The following is a 20,626-nucleotide window of genomic DNA, read 5'->3' on the forward strand; positions in this document are numbered from 1 at the left end:
TCCCCACCCCTGCCCCCTGACACCCCCCCCACTCCTTGTCCCCTGACTGCCCCCTCCTGGGACCCCTGCTCCTAACTGCCCTCCAGAACCCCACCCCCTACCTAAGCCTCCCTGTTCCTTGTCCCCTAACTGCCCCCTCCTAAGACCACCCCGCTAAACTGCCCCCCAGGACCCTACCCCCTACCTGTACCCTGACTGCCCAAAACCTTCTCCACCCCCCCTAAAAGCCCCCCCCCGAACTCCCGACCCCCCCCGTCTCTTGACTGCCCCCTCCAAAATCTCCCTGCCCCTTCTCCTGCCCCCTGGCCCCCTTACCCTGCCGCTCAGAACAGGGTGTTGGGCTCTGTGCGGAGCCGGACACGTGGCTGCGCTCCCCAGGGCAACACACAACCCTGTCCCTGCCCCTGCACAGTGCTGCCGGAGCGGGGCGCTGGGCTGCAGGGGAGGAGGAGCTGCTGAGGCCGATGCAAATTGCCCGGCAGGCCGGCCGGCTCAGAATGCGGGGAGGGGGGCAGGGAGGAGGAGCTCTACAGCTGCTCCGGAGTCCAGCCCGGCAAGCTGCGGGGGAAGGGCTCTGGCTGCCAGAGCCCCATGCGAGCGGCTGATTTTCCTGCAGCCCTCCCAGCCGCGCCTCGCTCTGCATGGGGGGGGAATCCCGGACATTTTTAGTGATTTACAAATTCCCCCCGGACGCTATTTTTAACACAAAAAGGAGGACATGTCCGGGTAAATCCGGACGAATGGTAACCCTAGCAATCCTATACACCAGTGCCATGGCAGAAAATGTTCCTGTGTAAACAAAGCCTTTATTAGAGCTGGGCAGAGAGAGGTGGGCATGACTGAGCAACAGTCACAGCACTGGGGTGGGGACCCCCCGGCCCTGCACTCCAGGAGGGAATGGGCACCCCTCTAGCCAGTGCTGATTCCCGCCTTGCCCAGCACTCTCAGGGGTGCAGGGACCCCTCTGCCCCAGCATTGACCCTCCAAGTCCAGCATTGAAAACCCCTCTTCCCCCCAACCTAGGGCTACTGGGGAGAAGAAGAAGGTAAGACCTTTTACTTCTAGTTTAAATATCCAAATTTAACCTTTGACCTCTCTCTAGCGGTTGCTGCTGACCCGAATCTCGCGAGACTTTGAGCCTACGGGAAGGGAGCGTTCTTTGGCGGGGCCTATTCCTTATTCTCGCGATTGTTCTAGTATACTTCCGGGTGTGGTGTCTCGCGAGATTCCTGTGTCAAGGACGCGCTCAGCCTTGTTTGTTTTGTCTTAGTCTCGCGAGAGCCCGTGCAGCGGGCTCTGGGCGACCCCGTGTGTGAGTGCGCGGAGCTACCGAGCAGCCAGACGCGGCAGGCGCCATTTCAGGGAGCAGTCGCCGCCGCCACAAGAGCTGGCCCGAAGCGGCCTTTAGTGTCCGAGCCGCCCCCAACCTTTCGAGCCCCCCCCTTTCTGAGGGACTCGCCGCCGCTGGGCCTATCCCCGCCCTTAGCGCCGCCGGATCTCGGGCACCTGAGCCAGAAGCGCAACCCACAGCAGCGCAGGTAACCGCGCGGCCCCCGCCCGCTCATGGCCGTCCAGTTGCGCGGCCGTGTTCGGCCCGGGGGCCTTTCCCGCCGCCGCATGTGGGGGTCCGCGGGCAGAGCCTCCCCTCCTGGCTGGGCCCTTTTACCCAGTCTTCTCCGGGAGGCCCTTGGGCCGTCTTCCCAGCCGGGCCTGTCTTCCCGGGGAGGCCCCTGGCTCGAAATCCTGGGGGCGGTGGGGGCTCAGCGGTTGTTACCCCCGCATTGGCGGTGGTGCTGGGAGGCCGCAGCTGTTGGTCTGGCTGGGACCCTGGCTGTTCCCATAGCCACGTAGTTGGCGAGCTGGGCCTCGGCCCAGACTGTCCCTTGTGCAGCTGCTGCCGCCAAGGCCAGGAGCGCCCGGGGCACCGCCTGAGCGCCCCGCGTCTCACTGCGGGGAGAAGCTGCGCGAAGGACTCTCCGGGAAGTTGTTTCTGCTCGATTGGGATTTTAAATCCGGGTCTGGGCTGGCGGCGGGAGGGCGAGTGCCATGGGCGCCAAACCTGGACTAAGCTAAGGGACGCTGGACAGTCTAAAATTAAATTGTATTTTGTTACCACCTCTTGAACTTAAGTAGCAACATGTTGAGGAAAGGCAGGTTTGGCCTGGCCTTGGCCAGGAACACAATGTGTGTTGGATCCATTATTAACTAATATTGCTAACACAGGCCAAGTGGAGCTTTGGCCCCTTGAGGTAAACCCTGCACTCAACCCTAGTACCTTTCTTGACATAGTAACACGTGTGAAAACTAAAAACTGTTCTGTTTTGACTAGTGTCTTACCATGTTAACTAAACACATTGTAAGAAAATATATTTGTTTATTGGGGAATTCGGTGAAGATATTACAGCTCACAGTAAACACCCCAGAGACCTTACACAGGACTTCCAGCAAAACTAGGAAAGACTAGAATTAATATTTCTGAAATGGCTAAGGTGAAAAGTGAAGGTAGGGAACATCATCTAGGCCTCCTTTGTACATCATGAAGAAGCAAAAAAGGGGTAGGAGCACAATACAAAAATTACTTTGCAGTTTATAATTAAAGATTATACTGACAGTATGGGCAGGGTTTGCACCCATTGCAGCACTGTGATTGGGTGCCCTGAAAAGGCCTTAGGGTTTTTTCAGTATAGAAATATCAGCGGTTACAAGTCTTTGTTTCCCTGTTCCCCTGTTTGGATGACTTGCTAGGGCCATTTTGCCATTCAACATGATTTATGGAAAATAGGTACTGTGAAATAAATAATGTTATTTTTCATGAGATTACAAATTTGGTAAAGGTAACTTTATAATTTCTGTAATGTTTGACTTGGTACTGTGTGTTGTTGTAGCCACGTTGGTCCCAGGATATCAGAGATGCAAGATGGGTTAAGTAATATCTTTTATTGGACCAACTCCTGTTAGTGAGATAGACAAGCTTTTGAGCTTACTCAGAGCTCTTCCTCAGGTCTATGAAACTGTTCCCCACCAATGGTCCATCTAGCCTAATATCCTGTCTTCTGGCATTCGGGAATGAACAGAACAGGCAATCATCAAGTGATCCATCCCGTTGTCCACATCCAGCTTCTAGCGAACAGAGGCTAGAGACACTCAGATCATGGTGTTGCATCCCTGCCCATCCTCGCTAATAGCCATTGATGGACTTATCCTCTAGGAACTTACCTAGTTATTTTTTGAACCGTGTTATAGTTTTGGCCTTCACAACATGGCAAAGAGTTCCACAGGCTAACAATGCATTCTGAAGTACTTCCTTTTATTTGTTTTAAACCTGCTATTAATTTCATTGAGTGACCCCTAGTTCTTGTGTTAGGAGAGGGAATAAATAACATTTCCTTATTCACTTTCTCCACACCAGTCCAGTTTTTATAGACCTCTATCATAGCCTCCCTTAATCGTCTCTTTTCCATGCTGAACAGTCCCAGTCTCTTAATCCCTCCTCATATGGAAGTTATTCCATACCCTTCATCCTTTGTTGTTGCCCTTCTCTGTACCTTTTCCAATTCCAATAGAACTTCTTTGAGGTGGGGCGACCGGATCTGCACGCGGTATTCAAGATGTGGGCGAACCATGAATTTATGTACAGGCATTATGATATTTTCTGTTCTATCTATCCCTTTCCTTGTCTGTTACTTTTTTTGACTGCCGTTGCACATTGAGCAGACCTTCTCACAGAACTATTCACAATGACTCCAAGATCTCTTTCTTGAATGGTAACTGCTAATTTAGATCCCATCACTTTGTATGTATAGCTGGGATTATGTTTTCTGAAGTGCGTTACTTTGCATTTATCACCACTGAATTTCATCTATTATTTTGTTGCCCGGTCATCCAGTTGGGTGAGCTCCCTTTGTACTCTTTGCAGTCTGCTTTGGACTTAACTATCTTGGGTAATTGCAAATTTTGCCATGACTGTTTTTCCAGATCATTTATGAATATGTTGAACAGAACTGGTCTCCTGGGGGACACCACTATTTACCTCTCTCCATTCTGAAAGGTGACCATTTATTCCTACCCTTTGCTTTCTGTCTTTTAACCAATTCAGCCAACCATGGAAGGACCTTCTCTTTCTGAAAATCCAAATACACTATCCACTGGATCACCCGTGTCCACGTTCAATGGGAATCATCATTGAAAGGAAGTGTTTCTAATGGGGTCCCACAATAATCTGTTCTTGGCCCAGTGCTAGTCAATGTCTGTGTCAATGATCTGGTTGAAAATATGAAATCATTGCTGATAAACTTTGCAGATGATGCCAAAGATTGGTGAAGTGGAAATAAGGATAGGTCACATTGATGGATTTGAATCTGTTGGGAAGTTGTATTTAAACAAATTTCTCTTAATACTGGTAAATGCAAAACCATATACATTTAGAAAAAACATATAAGCATATTTACAGGATGGGGGACTAAAAAGATAGAAGGAATCATGGTGGATAACCAACTGAGCATGAGCTGTTAATTAAATGCTGTGGATAGGAGCTAATGCTATCCTTGGATGTACAAAAGGAGAATATGGCATAGGAATGGGGAGGTAACTTTACTTCTGTATATGATGAGACTGCGATTGGTATACCGTGTCCAGTTTTGATATCCTCACTTCAAAAAGGATATTGGAAAAATTGAGGAGGCTTCAGGGAAGACAAGTAGTATGAGGACTGGAACACTTGCCTTGCAGTGAGTAATTTAAGGAATTCAATTTATTGTAGCTTGTAGAAGAGCAAGTTTTAAGAGACTTGGTCAGTCTAAAAGTATCGGGTGCTAAGGGCTCTTCAATTTAACAAAAGCATAACAAAACCCAAGGGCTGGAAGTTGAAAATGTAGATGACATTCAAACTGGAAATAAGGCACATATCATTGAACAGCTAGCTTCCCAAGGGATGAAGTGAATTCTTCATCACTTGAAATCTTTAAATCAAGATTGGATGTCTTTCAAAGAGAAGCTCTAGTTCATCTGCAAATTATTGGGCTTGATTCAGGAAACACATGGATAAATTCTCTGGCCTGTGCTATGCATAATGGCACTTTCTGGCCTTGGAATCTATGAAACTTGGACATTTGCAAAAATGTCCCTTCTCTGTTGCTTAGGTCTTGCTTCTTTTGGTAAATGGTGTCAAACCCTTCTTCAGTTTGGTGTTAGACCTGAATTTCTAATAAATAAGCATATTTCGGTGTAGGGAGAATCTTTCTGACGTTCGTTGTCATAAAGAAGCAGGTGGCACACAGTTCTTTTCTTTGAACTTCATCTTCCATTCATAGCCATGACTTAGCTGGTGCTTATATTGCATTCTGTACTGTCAGCGTGCAGGTTACATTCCCACTGCAAGCTCCTTCCTGATTCTTCTCCATACGATGTTTCACACTCAGAATCATTTTAACAAGCTCCTTATTAGTATGTAGAGTTGGTCAATCGACTGGTCCAAAAATAATTGGTCAAATATTTTAAAGTGCTAACTTATTAGAACAGTAGTGAGTAAGACTATGGTTTCCAGTAGGCTTAGCCTTCGATGCATATGCCTAATTACAAGAAACAGGTTATTTAATTATTTTAACTTGGAAAATGTGAAACAATGAAATGAAGTTTTTAAAAAATGAAATAATCATTGCTAAAAAAAGTAGCAATGTTAGCTTCATATTTAAATATGAACAAGACTGAACAATTACAAAAGAAAATGAAATTAAGTGGGAAACACATCTAGCAACGGTGAATTGGATTTAAATCATGATTTAAATCACTAGTTAGGAAGACTTAATTTAATCATGGATTTCTACATAAAAGTGCATTCTTGTTGGTTGTTATAACCTTAATACATATTCTTCACATATTCTATCAGAGATAGAAGGTACACACTATACATTTTTAAAGTGATTTATTTTGAAAACATTTCAGATTAGTTTTATAGCTATATCAGAAAATGAATTGTTAATTCATTTACCAAAGGTAATGGAAGCAGATAGTTCACCTCCCAATGACTTCATAAATATCTCCAATTCAACAGGTTAGCCATTAATATTTGGAGGATTTTATTGCCATGCTGTATTAGGACAGAACATCACCAAACAGACATTTAAATTGCTTTATTTAACTAAAACAACAACTTTATGTATTCTGTTTTTTTTCCAACAGCAAACATATAATTTAACAAAACAAGTATAAGTCTTTTTTTTAATTTAGTTAAACATTCAAGTTTTTTAAAATCAGGTTTGTTTTTGTTAAAAATGTTTTTAACTAAAATAGTAAAACGAAATATATATTTAAAAAAAATTTAAATCGACCATGTCAGCCAGGTCAACATGATAAACTTAGTTGTCTTTACCTTCATTTTCCTGTTTGTTCATAATCTGGAAAAGAAAAACAAGCTTTCCTGCTTTTTCAGGTTCCAAACAATTTCTCAATTTCTAACGAATTAGTCCAAAGGAAGAAAATATTCTTTCTACACCAGATGATGATGATACTGGTGTTAAAAGTGAGATTATGGCTTCAGCAGTCTTTTAATCCAAGTGCTTAAGTGACTTCCACCAGTTCACTGGTGTGACTTTCTTTAAAACATCGTCAGCAAACACCCCTTAGCTCTGAAGTTTGTTTATATTTGGCATTGTGGCGGGATGATTGCTGGATTTCCATGTCATAGCCAACTCCTCTTCAGCAGTTAAGGTTTGACCCTGGTACCGAGTATTGAGACTATTTGCAAGAAAATGAGCTGCAGATAGTGCTTCTCCAATTTGTTTTTTTAATGCTTGTAATTTAACTTTGCATATTTCTCTTTTTAAGATTTCACTCAGTTCCTTCCAAATTTCAACAGCATCAGCAATAAAACCGCTATTGCCCTGCATTTTGTTCAAGGCTACAGAAATAGGCTTCAGGGTACTCAGCATGTGTTCAACATTTCTCTTAAGCCCAATGTTGAGAACTTTGGCTGTGACAGTGCCATCTATTTTTTCACGATTTTGTTCAACAAACTGTCATCAGATTAGGCCAGTTCTTGATATAGTGCTCAAAACAGTCCACTACTGAGTTCCATCGCACGTCTTGTAGGAGAGTTAGCTTGGTTCCTCCCATTTTTTTCAGAGCAGGTGCATCAAATGAGCACTGCAACCGTATGTTATTAGCTCTGGACTCTCTTCTAAATACTTTCTTCTCATCTTGGATACGTTTGCAGCATAGTCTGTGACCAAGCTGCGTACTAGACATTTGACCTTTTTTTCACCATTTGTTATAGCTTTTACTGCTACTTCTTGTAAGTATTCTGCTGTGTGTGCATTTCCTGGTGTATCAATTGTTTCTGTAAGGAAGACATTCCCTTCTTCTGTTGTCACACAAGCACATATAACATGATCATTATGGACATTGCTCTACCCATCAAGATTCAGGTTAACAATTTCACCCTCTAGACCTTTAGCACACTGCTCAGTTTCTCTGTCATACACTTTATCCAGCAATTTGCCTGCGACATCTGCTCTGTTGGGTGGGCTGTATCCTGGTCTTAATGACTGAACCATATTAATGAAGTGTGGGTTCTCAATCATACGGAAAGGAGAGTTTGTTGCATAAATAAACAGGGCAGTTTTTTCAGCAGTTACCTGTTTTTCTAATTTGCTGGTTTTTATCACAAACTTATCTGTGGTTGTTTCTGGATGATGGAGATTTTTTTTTCTTTTTGCTACAGGTGATATACTGTGGCTATGTGACATACATGATGTGACTGAAACACTATCATTGGCAGATAACTCTGAAACTATAGAAAATGATGGTGATCTCTTGAAGGTGGATAGTCTTCAGAATCCTGTATGTTGAGGATGGATTCTCGTAAACAAAATAAGTCAATGCAGTTATTTAATTATTATTACCATACTGCTCCTTTAGTATTACTCATTGCATTCACTGACAGTACTACTTTAAAGGTGAAATTGCAAAAGGAAGATCTGCCTATTTCAGCTATTTATATTTTATCACAACTGCATCTAAAATGATAATACCATAGAGTAACAACTATATTTTTTTCTCAAACATGAGAATTCAAGAATAGTCCAGAAGGAAGACAGGCAGTCCTTAACAAAGAAGTATGAAATAAAAAAGTTAACCAACCTGAAGATCCTGCATGTTCAGAGATGTTCCTTTCATCAACTTCAAGGCAGCTTCCTCCTGAGAAGGAACACTTCTCATGATGTTGTTTCATTCGGGCAACCAGGCCTTGCATTTCTTTGTTGCACTGTTTGCATTTTGCACACATGCCTGTCTTACCCACAGGTAGAGGAACATCATTTAAAATATTCTCAAACTGGGTCTCTCTTACGGCCTGCTGCTGTTATAGATTTTTCCTTCTAGTGAGAGAATATGATAGATCTCAAATCAATGAAGGCTACACTCAGAAAGACCTCCAGACTTCTGGAATATTCTACTCAAAAAGTTTCACATTTGTTTCTGCTCCCTGTTCCCTGCCTTCTCATATTTATCTCCAGATGACCTCTCCTTGTTCAGATCTATTCCGCCCCAACAATCTTCTATTAATTGAACTTTTTGAAACTTTGCACTTTTAGAGAGAGGTAAAGGATTGATTGGGTACACAAATTTGCAGAGGGACAATAGAGTTGAGGTCTGTTATTTCTCACCTCTATATATTTAATTATGTATGTATTTAAAAACATTTTTGCTGTTAACAAGCATGTTACCTCTGGAGACAAAAATCCACAGTTTAAGAACTGCAAACCTAAGCATCTCTGATGACAAGTTTCAGAGTAGCAGCCGTGTTAGTCTGTATCCGCAAAAAGAACAGGAGTACTTGTGGCACCTTAGAGACTAACAAATTTATTAGAGCATAAGCTTTCGTGGACTACAGCCCACTTCTTCGGATGCATCTCTGATGGTATCTTCTAGACTGAGTACTGAGTCCCATTGGGTAGATAGAAAGATTAACCTAAATCAGTGGTTCCCAAACTTTAACAACCTGTGAACCCGTTTCACTAAAATGTCAAGTCTCGCGAACCCCCTCCTATAAATGAATATTTCCAGGGATTTTCTCCTTTACCTGAGTATAAATTATAAAAGCAGTAATCTTGGAAATATAAAATTTGTTTTTATGATGTGCTTATTACACACTATTATTATTAATCATTACAGTATTTTTATTACATTATGAAAATGGCAACACTCTCTTCCAAGATCTCACTTTCATAGCTTGTATCACTTTGAATAAGCCTGTTATAAGACAAGGCTCCTATGTTTCATCGCATATCGGATGTGAAACAGCATGAAGGTATTTAAGAAGCCAACTCAGAGTTCCTCCTTCACAAGCATTCAAGATCTCGAGCAGTCCAGACAAACAATGCACGTTACAACAAAGCTTAAACTTGTTCTTCATAATAATTTTACAAACAATACTAGCTGCCTATTTAATTTTAAAAACAGCAAAAAAATTCCATTTCTTATAAGGAGTCTTGAAGTTTAAATCTCCTCAGTGTGATATGTTTTTCTTTGATCTGCTTAACTCTTGGAAGTCCAAGGGCTCCGGGTTGCTGGACCTGTGCTGCCCAGGGTCCCCGGGGACAGCTCTGCCCACTATTAGGGAATTTTTCCCTGAGAACCCCCCGTAACATTTCGCAAACCCCAGTTTGGGAACCACTCACCTAAATAATTTATACAGAAGCCCCTGGAACTGCATAAGATTGGGTCCCTAATCCATGAACTATTGGAACTCATTTACAAAACTTTTCTTAAACATTATATGAGTATATTATTTCATACTATAGAATTTATAATCCCTGTTCCATGATGAGATATCTTTGAGCTATAAGGTATCTTAATTAAAACTACCTTCGTTTTTTCCTCAAAGCATTTTATCAGAAAAATCCAATTTAAATCAAAAATCGATTTTATTTATAAAAAAACATTGGTTTTTATCCACCCAGTATAGCAATTATAAAAGAAAAAGTTTAAATGCACTTATGTTAGGTAGGCAGCTTAATGGCAGTACGCCTTTTCTCTTTGCATTTGGAGAGGAAGTTTAATTATTGTGAACCCTTCTCCCCCTTTTTTCCTTTTGATTAATTTCTGTATTTGTCTAGTCAGTTTAGCTTGTATGCTCTTGAGGGCAGAGACGGCATCTTTTAACTTGTTTAATGTGCTTTGTAAACTGCCATATGCCGTGATGTCCTTGCATACAAATAGATATTCATTCATACATATGCACAGTGTTTGTTCTAGAAGATTCCAGCCAATCAAGATACTCAGCTTTCAGTTAGTTCACCTTTTTCCCCAATATGTGGCATTAGCGTGTATAAAGTGATCAGACATTTATATAGGCTTGTTAATAGATAACAAACATCATGATGCAGTCAAAAAGGTAGGCCTCAGGACATTCTTGATGGAATATTTAACAGTATTTGACAGTGGTCAGTTGACCAGCTTGCCAAGTCTGTTAGTATGCATTGTAACTAAAAATCATTTTGTGAATTTGGGGTCTTCCCAACGTTGGCTTTGTCACCTACAGTACAAGTGCCTTGGGAGCTATTAGAGATTGATATAGTTTATGGGCTTTTTTCCTGTCTGATGCATTTTGCTCTTCCTTTCAGGTGTCCTGAAAAATGGCTGACGATATTGATATTGAAGCAATGCTTGAGGCTCCTTACAAGAAGGTGAGAAAAATGTGCCAGTGAGGTGTTGTACTTACCTTAATTTAGCCTTATTCATGAAACTACTGCTGAACTGTAAACTAACATCCCTGGAGCCCTCATGATTTATCTTATTGGAGATGCATTACATGTAACTTGCAAATAAATATATACTGTTAATGTAATTATATTGTGCAGTAGTTTCACTTCAGCGTGATGAATAAATGCCCATCTATCTCTCTTTGTAGACTTGCCTAACGATATCTCACCTCTACTCCCATGAATTCACCTTTGATTCCAGTGTGAACTGTCAATCATAAGGTAGTAATTGAGTGACGTATCGCTGTACCGTGGTCCCCTAGGTAAAAAAACAAACAAACAAAAAACAATTACTCGCCTAAAATTGCCAGCTCCAGTTTGGTATAGCAACAAGGTGAATGCAGTGTTTGGGAAAATAGCAGGGTTCCAAGAATAACCTTTTCACCAGTTCGTGGCAAGTAAATCTTTAAATAGTCTGCTCAGTGCAAGAGGCGTGACCATTATTTTTAACATAGAAGACTGGTGATGGTTAATCTTTTAACAGGGCAGATGGAAATGAATTGCTGAGTGAAAGAACTTTCCAAAATTCTTGGATCCCTGAATAGATACATTCTTAGCAAGTAAAAGACAGTATCACAGTCTGCAGTGTCATTCTAAAAATAGCCGTTGTACTCTTCTGTTTTAGTTGTTCAATTAGGAACTACCAATTTTGACACAAAATTCTGTTAACTTCTGAATGACTAGAATAGTGATGTACTTAGTCTCCTTAACAGGCAGCAAATGTATACTGTCTTTTTTTCGTTTTTTCACCAATTGGTGGTGAAAGTGTTAACATTATGCATGCATTAGCACTGGTTTCACAAGAAATGTGTATAAACTTGAAATAATTTAGCAGTTGTACTCATGGTGTAGCTGGAGTGATTAAACTATAGAATAAATATAACAGCTACTGTTAGTTTATTTTGGAGTGTTTAGCACAACCATGTGGTATCAGTTTTGGATGAGCTTTAAACACTGTATATTTAGTTTTATGTAATATTTAGCAGTTACGTAAAATCTTGAAGAGATAGTCATAATTTGTAATGTTAAGATTCTTGTGTCCTAGTTTAACATGGATATTTTCCATGTAAACAGGTATGGAAATAGGGAATGTTTAGGCTGGACTGGTGGATTTTTGATGACTTTCTTGGGAGTCGACGTTACTAAAGCAGTGTGAATCCCTGTTTGCTTCAGGGCGAGATGTGTGACAGAGGTGGCATCAAGCTCTTACAACCCTCCAACGAAAATGAGCGAAGATCTCAGGAATGGCATCGGTCACAAGAAATCGATAGTGGCTGGCTGCTAGCATGGCCACTTGGGGCTTAGGCAGAGATATAGCCTTGGTACTGATCAAAGGGATCATAGCACATGAAAAATGCTTAAACCTGAAACTTCCTCTTACATTTTATAGAAATAACATTTAACCACTTGAGTGCTGAAATCTACAGGATAATTTACTATCTAAATCATGTAAGGAAGTATCTACAATTTAATATATTTTTAAAAACTGTAATTTCTTGTATTTTATAATTGTATGTCTTAAATGTAAACAGCAAAGTGGTTAAACATGCCTACTTAAATTTTTATAGCTTTCCATATTAAACTATAAACACGTAATTTAGTATTAAAATTTTTGTTTTGTATTTTCTTATTCCTATTCCCTTTACCCTTTGACCACTTGAAATGTTACCACTTCGTCCTCACGATGTTCTTCTATCAACCCTGCTTAGGATGAGAACAAATTGAGCAGTGCCAATGGCCATGAAGAGCGCAGCAAGAAGTAAGTGTTTATCTGTATATTGACATTTCTAGGGAACTCTGTCAAGTATTCTTTGTTTTTACTTTTTAGTGTATGTAGTACTGTCAAAGAAAATAAAATGGAAATCCTTCCGTGTTTGTCTTTTGCTGTTTATGGCATTCCAAACAAATATGACTACCTCTTACACAGTTGATATCCGTGGTATAAATTTTCAATTAATGGTGTCCCTTTTTAAAAAGAAAAAAGAAAGAAAATGTAAACTAGAACAGTTTTGAGGGCTTAAAGATAATGACACTGTCCCTCTAAGATACTATGCTATCAGTGAGTTTTATATATTTTGGGTTAATTTTTGAAATAATTGTAATTACATGTGTGCACTAATTATATGAATTTAAAGGACTTGTGGTTCAGAGAAATTCAATGGCCTCAAGTTCTAACTGGGAAATCTCATAGAAATGTGGTCACATGTGTTAGCCAGTAACAGGCTAATACAGTTTTAACTCCTTTCAACACTTTATTCCTTGAATTAGTATTATGTGTAAAAAGCTATTGTTTGAATGAATTTTCTCTCTTCTCCCCAATCCAAAATAACTAACAAACTTGTATAAAGTAGAACAAATCTGGAGAGAATTAATTGTATTTATCTCCTCCAGGAGAGACTTATCAGTGTATTTTGTTCGCCTTGTCAGTATCCCGATTGATACTGTTGACCTGTATAGGCAAGGACCATGCACTCTGCAATGAGAGAAACCCAAGGAAAGCTTCCCCTACAAAACAGTCAAGCTTTTGGAGTTAAACAGAAAACACTTAAAAATTCAAATATGTAAAATAAGATTACTTAAATTACAAACACATATTTTGATTAAAATATTTGATATTTGCTGTAGGTCGTAGGAGAAAAGTGAAGTTTGGCTCTGTTCTGAAGAGAAATTTGGACACACATTTAAATATTTCTTTTTAAAAAAAGGCTTCATTGGATTCCAGGTTTGTGTGTCAGACTCGAAGGTCAAATGTGCATTGGTCACAAGTAAAAAGATGGATTTTCTAACTTACAGCTTAGCCTGGGATCTGAAAGTTAAGCTATATATATATTTTTTTGTTTTTGTATATCTTTATTGCTAAAATATACATTGGGTTAAATTCAGCTACCTGTGTAACAGCAGAAATTGGCCTTGCATTAGAAATTTAATTGTGTGAGCTAGAACAGTCTTTAGCTTGCTGTCCCATAACTGCGGTGGCTGAGTCTATAAAGTGCCATTTTTACATAGATGCTCTTCTGACTAAACCGCACTTTAAGGGGTTCCAGTATATCCCATGTTGACTGTGAATAGTATTTTGGGGCTTTGTACAACCAGACCTGAATCCCCAGGTGGTATGGGCATTTCTCAATTAGATATTTCTGGTTTGAGTCCAAGTCCCTTGGTGCTGAAGACCGAGATAAGGTAGAGAAATAAGAGGGGACTCTTAAGAGCCTGCCTCAGTACAACACACTGCAATCAGAAGGATGCTGATAACTGAGGAGTCTTATTATTCTGACTTGTGACCAGGCTAGAGCAAGTTTAGGCCAATAGTCCTTTACAGTGGTTGAATGTCCAACTTCCAGATGAACAAGCCTTCACTATCTCTATCTGGAGCTTGGGCCAACACTACAGTAATGATTTCCTTGTAAGCTAGGTGCCATTCCGTGGACAAAATACTTGTTATACTTACTGAAGACTAGCTGCAAATATTGCTCAATATTGCTCAGTGGTTCACATGTTTGATGTGGACAAGTGTAACAGTCCTTTGGAAACATAACAGTATTAATATACCATGGAGCTAAGGATTTGTCATGAATGGAGCTTTGCCAACTGATGGAGTCGTAGGTGGAACATGTTTGTCTGATCTACTCACCATCTGCTGCCACTAATTGTTAAAATCACAGGCATGAGTGAACTTCTGTGATCTGAGGCCACAGTTTGTTTGTTGATCAGTGTTGCCTCACTGGACAGAGTAAAAGACTTCTCAAAGTTCATTTTGTGCATAAGATAGCACAACAGCAATTTGTCCATCCCTCTTTCACACTAGAGAAATAAAGGGACACTCAACTCAGTCTAATCAATTTTTAAACAACTTCAGGTACAAAACTTGTCCCTGAGGCCCTCTGTCTATGTTGTGAGTATTACTGTCAGATTTTTCTGTCTTAGAATGTTTCTGTTTCTTGTTGCAGTGTGAAAGACTCACCTGGACAAAAGAATAAAATCACTGATGGGATAGACTAATTTTCTCAGAACTGAAATCATGTCTTCTCTATCTGGAAAGTGCCTTATGGGTATAGGCACTACTGCAAAAAACAAACCCAACTATTAGAGCCTGGCAAATCTGCGGATATCCACTTGATATCCGCATCCATGGGCCATGTTTGCCGATAACGGATCTGATGCGGTTACGAATTTTGTATCTGCGCATCGCTCTACCAGCTATCACTCCACAACAGTGTTTATACCGCAGTATTGTTAAATGCACAAAGTATATGGAAACATTTTTTTAGTCTGTTCTTGGTTGTAACAATTCTGGGTATTAGTTCAAGTGATAAGTTTAAAAAAAAATTGGAAAATAGTGTTAAGTTTTTCTGCTCCTGATGAGATTCTGAATGAGCAAGCCTGTGGTATCTTGTTTTTTTGGATTAATGAAACCAATTCCTCACTTTTTTAACAGAGGTATTGCTTTAATTATTGCCTCAGCAGTAGCTGGATGGTGATGAAATGTGCTGCTTCTTTGTATTATGGTAGTGCCAAAAGACCCTTACTTAGAGCGGGGCCTCATTGCAGTGTGTCTTAGCCTAATTCATAGTAAGACATCCCTGCCCAATAAGAGCTTACAGTCCTTCTAAATAGAGAAGACTGTCAAAAGATGGAATGGGAAACCTCAGTACAGAGAAGTAAAGTGACTAATACTAAATGGAAGGGATTTTCTGAAGTGCAGTAACGTATGCTTCCCCAGTGTTCTTGCTGTGTGCCATGTTTTACACACTTGTGAAGGACAGTGGAGAGTTTCCCTACTGAGAGCATTGGAAATAAGATCTTGTATTATTTAACAGTCAAAAACTGCTGTTGAGAGTGAAACACTGCAGTAGCTACTAGGAATAATAGCCATATTTTGTTAGTTGCAGAAAGATGAAGATGCTGCTTGATCATATGTACTGAAAACAATGCATAATGTGAGGCAGTGTATTTGAGAGGGAGGGAAAGAGAGGGTAGAAGTGATGGATGGATGGCCACTCAGTGTTCGGTACTATTCCTTGAGTAGTAGCATTTTCATTTGGGGGAAGGGGGAGGAAGGAGGGAGATTTGTTGCATAGCTTCCTTATTGTATTATGTAGCTTGAAAATTAAACAGGGAAATTTATTACTGTTTCATAGGGATTCTGTCTGAGTCGGAGTAATATGTTGAGGAGCCAGAAAATGTAGGTAAAGAAGATGATGGCGGAGAGGATGAAACAGTTGAGACAATTTGTCATTTCATACATTTGGATGTGTTGCTAGTGGTCAGCAGTTCTGTTGCAGTGGTTGGTGACTGCTTCTGACTGTTGCAGCCTCTCACTTCTTCTTCATGCTCATGTTTGCACTTTTGATCCTGCTGCTATATACTATTTGAGAAAATTCCTCTTTTGCCACCAACAGCTTCTGTGGGTTTTGCTCTTCCGAGGCTTTCTTCTTGTTCCCTTTAACAAAGCACTTTTTAGTAAAGTTTTTACAATTTTTCACTCGATTTGATTAATTTAAAATAGACCATTATGGTTGATGTACTCTTCTGTTGAGCCTGTAGCATTTCTGTTAAAATAAAAAGAAACAGCTAGTTTCACTTAATTACATGAAAGAATGGAATGAGCAGTCAAGTTTCGTGATTAAATCCAAGATAGTGTCCTTTTAGTACAAATAACTATCGGCTTAAAAAAAATCTCACTTCCCTCTGATTTTATTTATAACATCTAAGATTACTGTAAATTAAAGATTAAAGCTGTTCTTCTTTCATTTTTCTTTGTGCATTTGGCAGTGTTTTGCATATAGCTAGTTTCACTGTTCCCTGGGGGTGTGAGAGTGCGTAGGTTGGTTTGTGTTTGGGTTTTTTGGGAGGGGTTAGTTGCTCTGTTGCTCCATAGTTAAGATAGAAGTTAATTCACTGACCTTGCTGATAAAGTGTTTTGAGATCTACTGATGAAAAGTGATAATTGAGAGCTGGGTATTATTCTTCTAATCCACCTTTGTCTCTTTCTATGCAAAATCATTTTATAGCTAATTAGATATGACTGGTTGGCATTATTGAGAGATTCCTTCTGTTTTGGGGTAGATTCGTTGCTGGGGAAGTGAAGGGAGGAAAAGGAAAGTAGATGGGGAGGGGAGTTTTAGTATAAATGTCATGTATAAACAATCTGGCCTTTTTCTGAATCCTGTGCTGTGGTGGGTTCTAAGAGTGCGGGGCCGGGGAGAGGACAGTGGTGAGAAACAAGTCCAGGAAGTGTTAGAGATAATCTAGATATAATAGGCATCGCAGAAAGTTGGTGGAATGAGGATAATCAATGAGATAGTAATACCAGGGTACAAAATATTTCGGAAGGACAGAACAGGTCTTGCTGGTTGGGAGAGTGGCACTATATGTTAAAGAAAGCATAGAATCAAATCTTAAATGAACCAAACTGTAGCACAGAATCTCTATGGGTAGTAATTCCATGCTCTAATAATGAGCATATAGCAGTAGGGAGATATTACCGACCATCTGACCAGGATGGTGTTAGTTGCAGCAGTCATGACTGTGGATCACAGTAGTTGAATCTTTGTGCGAATGGGGTCAATTTTCTGCCTGTAAATAGATCGAAGTGACTGTTGTCAGGATGATAGCCATTCATTAGAACTGGAAGTAAGTAGCCAAGCTCAGGTAAGTATCAGAGGATGTATGACAGTGATAGAGGGGGATGTTATAAGGGTGGAGTTCTTCAAAGTGCTTCCCTCTGACTACCATCCTCACCTCAGTGTTGCCTGGGTTCAGCTTTCGCCAATTGGTCTTCATCCAGTTGCTGATTTTGGCAAAGTGTGGAAAAAGATGGGAGACTGATGTAAAGAAGATGTAGAGCTGGCCATTGTTGTCATTTCAGCTGTGTTTTCTCACTAGCTGTCAGTGGTTTCATGAAGATATTGGAGAGTGTGGATTGCAGGAGGGTGTGATGACTGAGGTATAACTTAAGAGTAGTTTTAAAAGGACACAATAAACTTAAAAAATCTAGACATTTCTAAAAAATGTTTGTTTTGGATATTCCTGTGAAATCCATCGTCTTGGTTTTATAATTGTCCTGTCTCCCAATGGCTTTTCTCTTTGTTGCTGCATGAAAGGTCGACAAAAAAGGAGAGTGAAACAGACTACAGTGTTTTGAAATGAAACAGAAAGTAGGGCTGTCAAGCGATTAAAAAATTAATCTCGATTAATCGCACTGTTAATAGAATACCATTTATTTAAATATTTTTAGTTTTCTACATTTTCATATATATGGATTTCAATTACAACACAGAATACAAAGTGTACCGTGCTCACTTTATATTTATTTTTGATTACAAGTATTTGCTCTGTAAAAAAAAAAAAAAAAAATTTTGTAATTTTTAATTCACCTAATATAGGTACTGTAGTGCAATCTCTTCATCATGAAAGTTGAACTTACAAATGTAGAATTATGTACAAAAAAGTCATTCAAAAATAAAACAATGTAAAACTTTAGAGCCTACAAGTCCACTCAGTCCTACTTCTTGTTCAGCCAATCGCCGAGAGAAACAAGTTTGCAGGATATAATGCTGCCCGCTTCTTGTTTACAATGTCACCTGAAAGTGAGAACAGATGTTCTCATGGCACTCGTGTTGCATGCATCGCAAGATATTTATGTGCCAGATGCGCTAAAGATTCATATGTCCCTTCATGCTTCAACCACCATTCCAGGGGACATGCGTCCATGCTGATGATGGGTTCTGCTCAATAGCAATCCAAAGCAGTGCGGACTGGCGCATGTTCATTTTCATTATATGAGTCAGATGCCACCAGCAGAGAGTTGATTTTCTTTTTTGGTGGTTCGGGTTTTGTAGTTTTCGCATCGGAGTGTTGCTCTTTTAAGACTTCTGAAAGCATGCTCCACACCTCGTCCCTCTCAGATTTTGGAAGGCACTTCAGATTCTTAAACATTGGGTCAAGTACTATAGCTATCTTTAGAAATCTCACATTGGTACCTTCTTAGCATTTTGTGAAATCTGCAATGAAAGTGTTCTTAAAATGAACAACGTGCTGGGTTATCAGCCAAGACTGCTATAACATGAAATATATGGCGGAATGTGGGTAAAACAACAGCGGACATAGATTTCTTCCCCCAAGGAGTTCAGTCACAAAATTAATTAATGCATTATTTTTTTAACAAACATCATCTGCATGGAAGCATGTCCTCTGGAATGATGGCCAAAGCATGAAGGCACATACGAATGGTCAGCATATCTAGAACGTAAATACTTGCAATGCCGGCTATAAAAGTGCCATTCAAATGCCTGTTCTCATTTTCTGTAAATGTAAACAAACTTGTTTGGCTGAACAAGAAGTAGGACTGAGTGGATTGGAGACTCTGAAGTTTTACATTGTTTTGTTTTTGAGTGCAGTTAATCTACATTTGTAAATTTTAAAATTGTAAATTTTACTTTCACGACAGAGATTGCACTACAGTACTTATGAGGTGAATTGAAAAATACTATTTTGTTTGATTTTTACAGTGCAAATATTTGTAATAAAAATGACATACAGTTTGATTTGAATTACAACACAGAATACAATATATATGAAAAGGTAGAAAAACATCCAAAATATTTACAATATATACATGTTCATAAGCCGAATTTTTTTAGTAAAAAAGGGAAGCACCAGAGAAGGGGGTCAGCTTATGAATGGGTGTGGAGAGGGAGAGGTGGGACACAGCCCCTTCCCCCAACAGAGGCAGCAGAGCCAGAAGGAAAGAGGCGGGGCCAGAGTCTCCTCTTCTGGCCATGCTGCTCTTCCCCCAGCCTCCGAAGCAGCAGCTGCAGCTCCTGGGCTGGCAGGCTGCGGCCGTGCCGCCCGGTCTGGCCCACCAGAGCAGGCTGCGGCCGTGCCGCCCGGTCTGGCCCACCAGAGCAGGCTGCGGCCGTGCCGCCCGGTCTGGCCCACCAGAGCAGGCTGCGGCCAGGCCAGAGACATCCTCCCCAGATAAGGTGGGATGGGATGGGGAGAGTGTGGGGGTCCCGGGCTAGGGGTGAGGTCACGTGGGGGGTGGTCATAGGGGTTACTCCCCTGACCCACAGCTTCTCCCCCCCACAAAAATTTCCCCACCAGTTGCTGTCCCGGCCCTTCAGGGTAAGCAGCTGGTGCGCTGGGACGCTTTGTTTACGCGAGGTAAACCACTATCGACCTGCCAGTGGCTTATCCTGATGGCCCGGGAGCCAAAGTTTGCTGACCCCTGAATTATAGGGTCAGCTTATGAACGGGTCGTAAAAAATTTCCATTTTTACTTATCCATCTTGGGCGTTCGGCTTATGAACGAACCGGCTTATGATGGAGTATATATGATAATAAATTTCAATTGGTATTCTATTGTTAAGCTGTGTGATTAAAACTGCGATTAATTGCGATTAACTTTTTTGAGTTAATCGCTTGAGTTAACTGTGATTAATCAACAGCCCTAACAGAAAGCTCTTCAAAAATATTCTTTGTTACGGAAGTCTGATGTTACTTTTACTTTTACAAGTTGGAAAAAAAAAATCAAACCAAAGTTTGAGTGTTTTTTTGTTTGTTTTAGTTGATTGGTGTCCCTTAAAAATGCCACATCTTTTATTTACAGTGTTGTAGCTGTGTCGATCCCAGGTTATTAGAGAGACAGGGTGGGTGAGGTAATATATTTTATTGGACCGACTTCTGTTGATGGAAGAGAGAAGTTTACATAGAGCTCTTTTTCATGCCAGGGAAACACAATCATAGTGTCACAGCTAAATGCAAGGTGGGACAGATTGGTTTAGCATCAGTAGTTAACACATTTCAAGGGACCATTCAATGTGAAGCGGCCCATTAATCCCCCTTCCTTCTTAAGGGGAGAAGATGAA

At 40.6% G+C, this 20,626-nt stretch overlaps 1 protein-coding gene across 6 annotated transcripts in view; it reads left to right on the plus strand.

The window, feature by feature from the left end:
* The first annotated feature begins 1,326 nt into the window (after window positions 1-1,326).
* Window positions 1,327-20,626, plus strand: part of RBM39 (RNA binding motif protein 39) — a 49,617-nt gene continuing 30,317 nt past the window's right edge. For 2 of the 6 annotated variants that reach the window (XM_054046213.1, XM_054046214.1), the window contains exons 1-3: window positions 1,327-1,538; window positions 10,620-10,682; window positions 12,467-12,516. In XM_054046213.1, the coding sequence (XP_053902188.1) occupies window positions 10,632-10,682; window positions 12,467-12,516 (101 nt within the window). In that variant the 5' untranslated portion in view covers window positions 1,327-1,538; window positions 10,620-10,631. Of the gene's footprint in view, window positions 1,539-10,619; window positions 10,683-10,906; window positions 10,980-12,252; window positions 12,521-20,626 lie in introns of those variants that run through there. The other 4 variants (XM_054046217.1, XM_054046215.1, XM_054046219.1 and 1 more) reach the window with 4 other exon arrangements.

Source organism: Malaclemys terrapin, chromosome 12, assembly GCF_027887155.1.
Source record: "Malaclemys terrapin pileata isolate rMalTer1 chromosome 12, rMalTer1.hap1, whole genome shotgun sequence".
Classification (NCBI taxonomy): domain Eukaryota; kingdom Metazoa; phylum Chordata; order Testudines; family Emydidae; genus Malaclemys; species Malaclemys terrapin.